The 12,619-nt window shown below is 40.4% G+C and overlaps 1 protein-coding gene across 2 annotated transcripts in view; it reads right to left on the reverse strand.

Moving 5' to 3' along the window:
* Positions 1 to 12,619, reverse strand: part of LDAH (lipid droplet associated hydrolase) — a 113,509-nt gene that overhangs the window by 35,597 nt on the left and 65,293 nt on the right. For both annotated transcript variants that reach the window (XM_085056965.1, XM_085056964.1), the window contains exon 5: positions 5,137 to 5,377. In XM_085056965.1, the coding sequence (XP_084913091.1) occupies positions 5,137 to 5,377 (241 nt within the window). The remainder of the gene's footprint in view (positions 1 to 5,136; positions 5,378 to 12,619) is intronic.

The raw sequence follows: 12,619 nt of genomic DNA on the forward strand, positions 1-12,619 counted from the left end.
GGTAACTGCTGTCCTGGGATGCAGGTCTATGTACAGCTCTGCTGCTGACCAGCTACGTGATGCTGGGCAATAGCTCATCCCTTGTCTTGAACATTGGGTCCTTTTTTAAACATGCTGGTAGAGCATTTGAAATAATAAAACCTAGATGAGTATATAATGTTCATTCCCCTGTGGCTGTGCATGTCTCAATGGAACGATTTTGTCCCATTCAGCATGGAAGGCAGAACTCTCTTGATTTTGTTACGTAAGACAAAATAAAAATCAAAAGAGCTGTGCCTTCTGTGCTGAATTTAGACATGATCATCATAACTTCTGTTGCATTTTAATTTAAAAAGCAAAGCAAGAAAGAAAAGTAAACTAAATTTTAGCTGTGCAATTATACAGCTTTTTAAAGTATTCCTTCAGGGGCAAAACCTCTTATTTCTCCATTTCATGTGAATTTTTTTATCAAGTGCTTACCTAATACCTTAAGCACTGTTTTTTATCTCTGAAAAATGTAAGCAGAATAGGTCAAGGGGCTACTGAGTTCCATGAACACATCACCATGCGCTGTCCTTACCCAAGTATTTCGGTTAGATGGGTATTTCCACAGCACTTCAGTCCCAGAAAAATAACTCCAAAAATTTGCAATCTTACTTGTCAGGAAATTGAGGTGGAAATGTAAAATGACTTTTCAAAGAAGGCAGGAAACAAACAATAGGACTCTCACTAGAAACCAGCAGCTGTAAATTCTAATGAAGCCAAAGTGTGAGATATTTGACTGCCCTGGCAGCAAGGGTAAAAGCTACAAGGGCAATTTGGATCACAGTTTTCTGATATCTGGAGTAGAATGAACAGCCAGTAGATACTGGGTGGGATTTATCTCCTCTACTTTTGGCTTCTAGTAGAGAGAGTCCCGCTGTGATCAGTAAAATGCATCAGTCATCTGCAGGGTGTGATTCACCTTTCCTGCTTAATGCCAACTATTCAGACAGCATGATGTCCATAGTGACCAGATGAAGACCACCCATAATGTCACATTTAAAATCTCTCTAAAAAATAAAAAGAATTTAAATAGAAACAGATCTCAAGCCATGATAACTCCTGAGGCTGGGATAATTCAAACCCAGAATGCAGCCTCCCAATTGGCTTCCTGGAGATAAACTTTTAAAATAACTTGAGTCAATGTAAAAGCTTCTGCTCCATTTTCATAGCAACTGGAAGCTTACATTTCACTGGCTTTTGAGGTGTGTTTGTCTCCCAGATGCTATTTGATAGTTGTGCAAAATTTATCCTACAATAAAACTTTTTACTCTCTGGCACCTCAGGGATGTAATTTTGTCATCCTGTACATCCAACAGGGAGAAGCAGCTACTGCTAGGAGACAAGGCTCAATACCTCAGCTGGGACTCACTTCCTATACAGTCCTGTGGGCATAAAAGTGGAGTGCCTGAAACAGCCTTAGCCCTTTTTTCCTCTGTAAAACAAGGGAAATGTAAACACTCCACATTCAATCTGAATGTCTCCACACTCGGAACAAGATAAAATTTGAATCACAGCTCTGGAGTTTTATCTTGATTCTTTGTCTCACAACTTCTGTTGGATGCTTAAATTAACAAGGCATCTCCTGTTTCCAACTTTCACTTGTGTGATAGCCTAAACTAATCTGAAAGCCTCATTTCAGGCTTCTGACACCCCTCCTTCCCAACCTGCCTCAAGAGCACAAAGCAGACCTCCCCCTGCCCCAGGCCACAGTGCTCCTCTGCTCCCCGACCAGGTTAAACAAACAGGGAGATTCCTCCAGGGAAGTCACAGGTTCAAGATCACAAAGGACCCACCTCGTTTGGGCCAGTTGGAGGTTTTTCTTGCTATTGTGCTTATCTGTATCTTCCCTGTCATACAGACATTAACCTCTGACCTGCGAGCCTGCCTCTTGAAAAAGCCATGCGGTGTTTACCCATTATGTAATGTCTGTGCTTTTGTGGAAATTTTACAGAAACAAATGGAGGAAGTTTGCCAGTCAAACGGCTGGACAATAAATCCTGTCCCATGTAGATAGAATGGTTTACTGTCACTGTAAGTCTGCTACTGGCATCTGTCACCAAAGAAATGTTTACAAATTTCAGGGCGCTGGAGTGCCAAAGTATTCCAGCATTGCAGGACTGTACATGATTTGTAGAACCAGCACCACAGTGCTAGATAGGGGTAGCCTTGTTTTGCTAGCCTGAATAAACAGAGTGACAATGTTTCAGATAAGTCAGGGTCACTAATTTCAATATTTCTGTCTATTCATCTCCTAAGTTCATAAATACAAGTATCCAAATGCTTGTTTGTTCATTGTAATGCTTTTTCTGCCCTAAGCGATCTTTGATAGAAGTTAATCCGGGTAAGCAAAGTCCCTTCAGCCCCTTTTGCTTATTTCTTATAGGTCCTTTATTATTTATACACTGTATGTTGCCATCCTTCCTTACAATCCATTTTCTTTACAGTCCCTTCTGTGCTGTCTCTTCTCCTTCTGTACTGTCGCCCCTTTGGGACAAGACATTCTAGTATGTTCCCTTTCTGGACAGCATCATCACAATTCCTCTTGCTGTGAAATGGGCTTCTACATATCACCAACTATGAAGTTAGGACAAGAGAAAGATGTGTTTGGATAAGAAGCAGGAACAAACAAAATTTGGAACAGTGTGACAGATAGGTAATGCAATTCTCCTTTTACTGACTCTTTCAGCCAAGGGCCTGATCCTGCAGCAACTGAATGGAGCTTTTCACTCCCAGTGTCAATGGGAGAAGCACTTGGTCTTAGAGCTCTGCTCTAATTAAGTTTTCAAATCTCATTTCCTTTTAGAGGAGAGAAAACATTGTTGTGACTAAGCTTTGGATATGGTAACAAATCCCTGGCAGGTTGGTTTGTTTTAACGGACGTATTAGATTTAAGGAAACTTTTACCATCTTTTCTGCCCTTAATCACAGCTTTTATTACAATTACAGTAATGCAACAGAGGTACATGCCAAAGGCAATATGTTTATTTTTAATGAGTTGACATGCAACCTTCCTGGAGAGGGGAAACAACTTCATTTGCTGAATGCTTCTGGACCATATCTAGCAATTTATTAAGGGACAAGGAAATGTTCAGAAAAGCATCTACCACAAATTCAGAGGCTTCAGCAACTCACAGATGAGCAGTCTCATAAGACAGACTCAGTTGTTGTGCTAGATTTAGCAAATTTTTGCTGAATGGTAACATTTTCTATTGTCCTCAAACAATAAAAGAGAAGGTTAACAGGCAATATCCGGACACTCAAAGATTATTAATCCACGCATGTGGTCCTGAGTCACTGGGCTGTAAAACATCATCAGTTTCCAAAGATGAAACCAAAGGGGAATTCTGCTTGAGAGAGATGCTATCACAAGCCCAAAGGAACTAGTTGCATCAATGAGGCCTATTTATGCAAGTTTTACAAGACATTGGCTCTCAGGGGTTTTCATTCTGGTATAATTAATTCACTCAATAAACTGAACATAAGCAGACATCACATCCTATGAGTGAGGAGTCTTCAGCCTGGTTTCTTGCCTCAATTTACCTCATAGCTTGGACACAGGTCAGACACTGGTGCACACAGGAAATTGTAACAGGCTAACAGACACACATCAACCAGGCTCATTCACCTGGGGAACTCAAGAGCTCGGAGGGTCAGCCTCCAACAGCAGCACACAAAATCCGTTCTGTTAAATTATTCCTGCCACTGCTGTGGTCTGGGCCAAACAACACATACAAACAATGGCTGGCCATGCTTTTTTGGAGGTTAACACAGGCCAAGGACCATTTCCAATACAACCCTGGCTGTGTATAACCTGTTTTTTAGAGGTAAAAGTTTATCTGTGGGCACCAGAGAAGGATTCCTGGCTTGTGGAGATGTGACCCCACAGACCTCCACATACCTTTCTCTGAGACAAAATTATCAAAGGAAGACACTTGAACACCTCCTGTAGGTATGACTGCATGATTGCTTTCTTCTTGGTCACCAGGAAACTGACATCAATCAATAGGAACCCAAGCAACAAACTACAGGACTCCTGTCAGAAATGTGTATTATCAACCAGGAACCTGACTTTGTCAGGCACAGGGCACTGCAAGGGAGTGACTATCATTATGTCTGGTTTTAATACAGCACAAGTGGGGCTGTCCAGGCTGGCAGCCCAAGCCCCACTGCCCATGCTGCTTTGGGTCTCTCTACAGTGAGCCTCTCACACCACAGATCTATGAAAGGTACAGCCACTCACTGCAATCCCAGTTACTATGGCACATCTGTTTGGATGATTAGTAAGTAAAATTTAACTGATAGAAGACAGAGCCCAACTGGAAATGTAGGAATGTGTTTTTACTACTATTAATGCAATCAAAACTTCCTTCTTGCTATTATTACTGTGTTAGCACGTCAATTCTATTCCAAATTGTTTTAAACTGTTAACTTACCAAAATACCTGGAGTATGGCACAATTCACATTCTGGTTTTCATTATAAACTTAACATAATTTATCTGAAATTATTCTACTTCTTAAAGTTGTTTCTCTTGCTAGAATGTGCAAAATATGTGTACAATATGCACTGGAGGAATGTTAATCTTCCTCTTTATGCCCAAAAAGTGTTGAAATTCAGTGCATAAAGTAACTTCTATGTGTCTTTGTAAGCTGAAGCCCCTTTTCTGAATTTATCAATATTCCAATTCAGATGACAGAGTCTATACAGCTAGTTAAAACATAGCTTAAAAAAAACAGATGCAAAGAACCCTTTGTGAAACTGATTACTGATTTACATTCACCATCCAATATGAATGAAATGCAAAAAGTAAGCAGACGTAAGTCACATAAAGTAGACTGTAAAAAGAGTGTTTTAATCACATGAGAAATCACGTCAGTAGTATAGGTCAGTTTGCTTAAGAAATACACATTCTTTGGGAAAATATTTTGTTATTTTGCCTTCAAGATTTTCTTTAATTCACTCATATGAGATTTTCCTGTACCCATGTTCTTAACTTTAGAAAAGACCAGACCTGTTATTCTTCAAAACTCATGCTTTAATATTAAAAAACTAAACCACCATTTACTAAACAAGAAAAATACAAAAGACAGTTTAACACAGGAAAGGTGCTCACCAATGCAGTCGACGCTGAAGAGATTTATGGAGGTTGTTATTGAAGATTCATCACAGGTCTTCATCCCTCGCAGTGCAAACCTCACCAGGGAGGCCTTGACTCCCTCGGGGAGGAAGGACAGCAGGTAGACAGGCATGTACAGAGCGTAGCGGAGCTTGCACAGCAAGGGCGTCATGAGCTTGCCCTGGGGGGACTGAGCCATGCGCTCGATCGTGGGGAACAGCAGCACGGAGCGCAGAACCTGCCAGAGCAGAGAAACCCCTGTCAGCAAGGCCACAGCACCACAGCCCAGCCTGGCAGACACAACCTTTACATGAGTCTCCATCGCAATGAAATTGGGTCTCGAGGCACATTGCTCCTCAGGCTGGGTGGTGTGCCCAGGTTCAGTTTTTTAAAAGATGAATAAACAAGTACCTGGTTATGAAAATATGTTTCATGATTAGACAGGGAAGAACTCAAGAGGTGAGTGACCTATGGGGATCATGACAAACTGGGAAGCACCAGCACCAGCACCAGCAGGACTAACCCCAGCAGAGGGCAGCAGGCAGGAGCCCTCTGCTCAGTCCCGGCAGGTTTTTTATGTCAGCAAAAGTACATTGATTTTCATTTCACCTGGTAAACTATTTTGTCTAAGTAAACCATCCAACCGAATTAAAAAATGTCAGCTGCTGTGATGGTAACTTTACAGATTGACAACAAACATGGTTTTCAATTTGCAGCTCAATACAGATAAACTTGGTCAGAACAAGAAGCACAGAGCCCCTTCACTACAGTGTGTACACTGGCACACGGTATTGGTTTTTATATGTTATAATGAAATAGACATATTCTGAAGCTGGTAATTAATTTATGTTATAACAATACACTATAGCCTTAAAATACAAAGAAACTAATTAAAATCACCCCCACACTAATAAAAAGTGAGTTAGTATACCTACTCTCAGTTATATTTCAATGCTAAGATCAAGCAAATATTCTAAAAGAATAACTGCAAATTTTTTTTTCTGGAAGTAAAAATATATTGCAATAACTCACATACGAATAACCCTCAAAGACACACCCCCTTAAAATACCTGACAGAAGTATCAACAAAGCAAAGTAAGACAGAGTCTGGATATTGCACTGGCAGATAGTAAGGTATAAACAGCTGGGCATTCTTGGTGACACAACACAAATAAATGTAGTTACATATGTCTGCTTACTGCACATCAATCTACATGTTGCACAAATAAGATTAGTATTTTTGTAAAAAAAAATTTATGATAATTTTCTTTACTCTCAGAGGAGACTCAGCTAATGCATGCCACTACATCCGTGTGCAGCATCCCTGGCCTCAGCAGCTCTCCAATGGAAGGTAGGGCATGCCACCAAGAGATGCTTACAAAATCTGGGATTGTAACAGAGCAAACAGCAAACATTCAGGAAATACGATAAAATCACAGAATCCTTTAGGTTGGAGAAGGTCTTTAAGTTCACTGAGTCCAAGTGTCAACCCAGCACTGCTATATTAATGAATAAACCATGTTCCCAAGTGCCAAATCTAGACATCATTTAAATACCACCAGGGATGGTGAATCAACCACTTCCCTGGGCAGCCTATTCAGTGCTTGATAACCCTTTCTGTGAAGGAATTTTTCCTAATATCCAATCTAAACGTCCCCTGGCACAACTTCAAGCTGTTTCCTCTTATCTTATCCCTCGTTCCCTGGAAGAAGAGACTGAACCCCACCTGGCTACAACTTTCTTTCAGGTAGCTGCAGAGCAATATGGTCCCCCTGAACCTCCTTTTCTCCACTCGTCTCCCTCAGCCACTCCTCATTAGACTTGTGCTCCAGAACCTTTCCCAGCTCTGTTTCCTTCCCCAGACACCCCCAGAATCATAATGTCCTTCTCGTAGTGAGAAAAACTGAACACAGCCCTCGAGGGGTGGCCTCCCCAATGCCCAGTACAGGGTGACAAATCACTGCCCTGATCCTGCTGGCCACTGACAACTGTGTGTCTAAGTTGTGTAGCAGGTCACCAAGCATTTCCCCTCAGATTATGGGGGCTTCATTCTGCTCACTGTCCATGTCTGGATACCCTGAGAACAACAGGTTAGACTCAGGTCAGAACAAGAAGCACACAGTCCCTTCACTACAGGGTGTACTCTGATACACAATACTGCTTTTTATATGTTAGAATGAACACATCTGATGGCTCTTCCTGTTTCTTCCCTCATTACTCCCTGCAGCGGGAAGGACAGAGAACACTACTTGCACTCTTGGTCCTTAACCAATTGTCTCAAGGCCCTGAAGTCTCTCTTGATTGTCCTTGGGCTGCTTGTTGCAAATTCATTGCTGTCTACTTGAAGAATCAATAACGAATAGTAATCCAAGAGCTGTACCAGGGTGGGATGATGGGAAGCCTTCTCTTCACATATTTAACCTGGGCCCTAGGGAGGCAGCAAGCTTCTCTAAGTGGGTCCTTCAGTTTCCTTCAGAAGGAAACATCTTTTTTTTTTTTTTTTAAATGGAAGCAGGTTGTAGAGTGACAACCTCAGCAGCACCTCCAAGCCAGGTGAACTATTCTCCTGGTTTTTGTGCTTGCAGAGCCTCACACCTGTCATTCCAGGGCACCTGGAGAGGTGGAGCAGTCCCAGAGGAGACACACCAGCTGTACCAGACAGGAACTTGTCACCATTGCAATGGTCCTTTAAGTCACTGTGCTCAGCCAGGCAGAGAGAGGGCAGGGAATCCTCCATGTCATACATCCATCATCAGAAACTGTACTTCTTACAGTATTTTAAAAGTAGACTTTGAAAGAGTTATTTATGTAAAATACAGAACTATTTTAAGAAATCCTTCTGCTTTCCAGCTGATACTACTTTGGTTTGAGACAAAGAAAAATACCTTCTCAGGGAAATCAATCCTGGGCCCCTTTTTATTAAAGGCAACCAGCAGCTGAAGTATAGGAATGCGAAACTTTTACTAAATTATATGGTAGTTTTGTGATATTTCAGCTAGGAGCTGAACCCACTGTTGTGATCTAAAGCAGATTTGACCTGCGTTCCCAGGCACATTTTAATCCTTTGACATTGCAGTTTATAGATATAGGATTAGTTGCTTGGAGGGCTGTACTAACCACGGTACAACACGGAAAAAGGCAAACCAAGAAAACTGTTACCCCATCCAGTGCATTCCTGCATTCTGTAATGGACCACAAATTCAAAAGATGGAGCATAATTTTATTTAATTTCTTTTTTTAAAAAAATCTTTTGCAGACAACAATAGAGAAATGTAAAATTCATATTTTTCAAACACTTAACAACTGTTTCTTAGTTTACTACTAGATTCCCAAATCAGGATCTTGAAATGTGCATTTCACTGCAGAACTGCCTAAAAGATGTAGGTCAACTCCTTTGCAACAGTACTGTAGATATGTCAGATTTAACATTTTGTTATAATGACACATATAATGATGAAAAAGTATGTCATATTAGCGTCTTGAAATAAATTAAGTAGAAATATTCAGATAAAATGAAGGAAATTAATAAGATTCATATGCTCAACATCAGTTAATAATTTTTTTTGTTTTACTTTTCAAATGCCTGGATCTTACCTATACACAGTTTACACCAGCTGAAATCAGGTAGATAACACAGAATTATATTCAAGTTAAAACTTTCAGAATTATTATATGACCAATTATTCTGAAAATGGGGTACACTGCCTGTTATAAGCACCAGGTATTGTCACAACTATGAATGCCACAGTAAATACCATTAAATAATGTGTAAAGGTTAATGATCCCCTTTTTTATGGAAACCCTTCTCATAATTAATGAAGTTTCTTGTGGTAACCAACAGTCAAAATACAAAAAGTATTACAAATATTTATTTATATAATACAAAATAGAATACATCCATGCGTATATGTAAGTTTAGATATAACGCACAAATATTAAAAATTATTATTAGAGAGTGAAATTCAGATTCACCTAGTTTAATCTACCCCCAATTCAAAGTCCAGCAATTTTTATCTGTTAAGCACATGGAAAGGCAGAGAGCTGGGCAGCTGGAGACACTGGAAACAGTGAGTCGAGTGGATGTGGGGACTACACAAAGTTGGCTGGTGACTCCACTGAAGGCAAACACACCTTGTATTCAGGAGCTGCTGAGAGCTGTGGGCTCTACCACCTATCCTTGACTCTGCTTTGGTCAACCCACTAAAAATAATACATGTACTCTTAAATTATACTGGAATTGTCACTATTGATGGTTGTGACAATCAACAGTATTTGCATAACTGTAATTATTTACCAGTTATTTACTTATTATGCTATTAAATGGCAAGATTTCAACACTCAGGATGGTGCATACACTAAAGTTCACTGTTCAAGCCATAGATGCTCTCTGGGTTAATCACCAGGCAGCTGCTTCTGTTTCATCCTTAATTTTTAACTCTACATTTCACAGGGCTCAAGCCCCGAGCAGTTCAAGGGCCTACAGTTTGACGCAGAGTCTCAGAAGTTCCACATTTTGTTAAGAACCAAAAGCTAACATTACCTGCAAACCCTTCACATAACTCGTGTGGGTGCCAAGACAGCTCCTACTCCCTCGTCTAGCAGGGTATATATATCACTGAGAAAATGAAATGGTGCATGGCCTGAGCATGTGTCCAGAGAACAAACCAGCCCAGAATGTTCTGCCCTTGATTCTTTCAACACACACCACAGGAGGAAGGTGTGGGGACTTCGGGAGTTTCCCTTTTGAAACTGTTTATATATTTTGGTATCTAGAGCAATCAGTCCATTAACTTCAGGAATGTATGACCTGCACAGTAAATTTCAGAACACAGAGGGAAGAGAAACTACTTGTTTTACAGGAAAAGTGAGCTCTCAAAGCAAAGAATATTAAATACCCATTCCTTAAAAGCGTGGCATTGACTAAGGCGCTTTGTTTAAGAAGGATCCCCAATGAACATGATTCACTTCCTATGATAACTGGTCCATACAAATATGAAAGAATAAAGAAAAGGTTTCCACCAAGCTACCTACACAGAGAACACACACATTCCTGTACATCCAGGCTTTCAATTGAGCTTTTATCTACATCTATCCAAAGCAAGATAAAAAAGTGACAACTAAGTGTCTTTGTCTTCACTGCATAATGGTTATGTCAACATGGGTTTGGATTTGCAGAAACAGCTGGAAGTTGTTTTGTTTTGATTAAAATGAGAACAGAGTACAAAAAGCCAAATAATTACATTTACAATAAGTTGCTATTTTACACTGCAGAATTTAATAGTCTCAACTACACCAGCAAAGGATTTGTGTAAAATGTTTAAATGGTTTCCTTATGAAAACACTACAAGTATGCAAATGGGATAAAGTTAAAACCACCCCCGCAGTAATATTGTCCACTAGTGCCTTCTCCTGAAAGAGTTGAAATACATTCCTCAGCTACAATTTGAAGTTTGAGTGAGTAATACTACTTGTTTAAGGGGCTGGTAAATGACAGTGCTGAGGGTGCAAAACCATGCATAAAACCTGGATGCCTCTTACAACCAGTATTCAAAGAAGTGACTCGATTTTCAGAGAAGTCCTTTGATGCCAACGAGAGGAGGTCAATGCTTTTGAAATCAGCCAGTTTTGATTAAGCAAGAGGTGCTGGTTACAGACTTAGGCCCCCCAGGTGTGTGCCTTTCTGAGCTCACACAGCCAAGGGCTGGGAAAGGGCTGTCACACTGTGCCATCTGCTCTTAATACAGAGAGACATTTTGCTACGAGAAATAAAATGGGAGAGAAAAGCAGTCAGGATTTGAAAAGGCAGATACTGACCAACAGAAAGGAGCAGGAGCTGTTTCAAAGATTTGTTTCAGACGAGACTCCAAGTAGGTAAATTCAGTGAGGAAGGCTTTCTCAGTCCTGTCCCTTGGCGCTCAACAGACAGACCAGCCCTGCCCATGACAGACCACAGGTATGCTCAGGTATCTCTACCAGACCCATAAAATAGAAAGACTGGCCCACTGAAGAACATACCAGAAAGTGAAAACTTCCTCAGAAATAACCCACTCATTCACTCTGCTTTAATGGCAGAAGTAGTGGTTGCTGGAGGCTCTCACTGGCCTTTGAGCAGGGAAGTTTTTGGAAAACATTGGCTCCTGCTACAACCTGCTCTTGATCACCGGTGAGGACAAATGGTTAATATAATAACCACCAACAAGAAGATCACCAGGCTCACATCTCACACCAGTTATGCACTGCAGAGCCCACAGGGAACTCAGACTTCAAGTCAGGGGGCAGAGGGAAGGTAAGAATCCATGATGTGTTATAATGGAGCCATCGCACCAAGCGGTGCTCAGTAATGGAGTGTCCAAGCACGGCACTGCACCCACACACTCAGATCTGGAAAGAAAACAGGTGAGGAAGTTTAATTTCAAATTCCTTCAAAACCCTGTGAAAAGCAAGAGCTGCTTCCCTGTCAAAAGTAGCACTTCTTTTGATATATATTAGTTCATCCCATGTATTAGTTTGTTAGTCCCCTCTTGTGTTGGCAGTGGAAAAGCTATTATCTGTCAGGTGAAACCTAGTAAATTTTTCAAAGATAACATAATGATGCACTTAGTGGTAATCTACAGTCTACCCTGAACATGGAATGCCCCATTAATCACAATTTCTTCTACTCAGTATGCAGAAACTTGCAGGCAAAACAACGAGGATTGGGGAAGCATTCTGTGCTTTATTGCCACAGCTGTGTCGAGCAGATTTCCAAGAAAACACATAGGACAAACCAGACAGTGTTGGCTTGGGCTGTCCTCTCCCCACAGCAGGACTTGCTGGGCTTGCCTGTTCACTTTGCTCCCTCATGAATTACATATAATATGTTACAAATACAATAAAACATGTAAAATATAGAGTTCTGCTTTGAATAATTTCTTCTTCAGCAGCTCAAGATGTCATCTGGTTTGTTGTACCAGCGAACTCTGTCACAGCTGAGTATCAACAAATCCACAGGATTTTGTGACAGCAAAAGAGCTAAAGAATGGACATAAGTGATAAACCACTGTTTTTATCCTGGTGTGAAGTCAAAACATACTGTGTACATTTTCTTCTATTTCACCCTATGGATCTCCTGTGATTCTAAACAAATGTTTGGGCATATTAAAGAGGCAATAAAACAACTATCTCAAACACAGTTTGAAACAAACAGAAAATCTTATAAATCAAAATTTGAAGTGCTTTTAAAGAATTAAGTCCCACAGAGAAGCCTTAGCATGCTTTTTATGGACAAATAAAATGAAATTTGTGAAGTTAGATGATTCCACGTGAAAATATACATTGTAAAAGCAGGAATATTTTAAACTACTGTATGGTAAATCACATTTCTCCTCTCTACCCAAAGCTTACTTTTCTGGGTAACCGAAACGTTTCTGTAAAACAAAAGGATTGTAAATAACCAACCTTTAGTAGAAAAGTTTGCAATTTTTGCTACAATTAATGTAAT

Source organism: Lichenostomus cassidix, chromosome 3, assembly GCF_008360975.1.
Source record: "Lichenostomus cassidix isolate B80296 chromosome 3, HeHo_3.0, whole genome shotgun sequence".
Taxonomy (NCBI): domain Eukaryota; kingdom Metazoa; phylum Chordata; class Aves; order Passeriformes; family Meliphagidae; genus Lichenostomus; species Lichenostomus cassidix.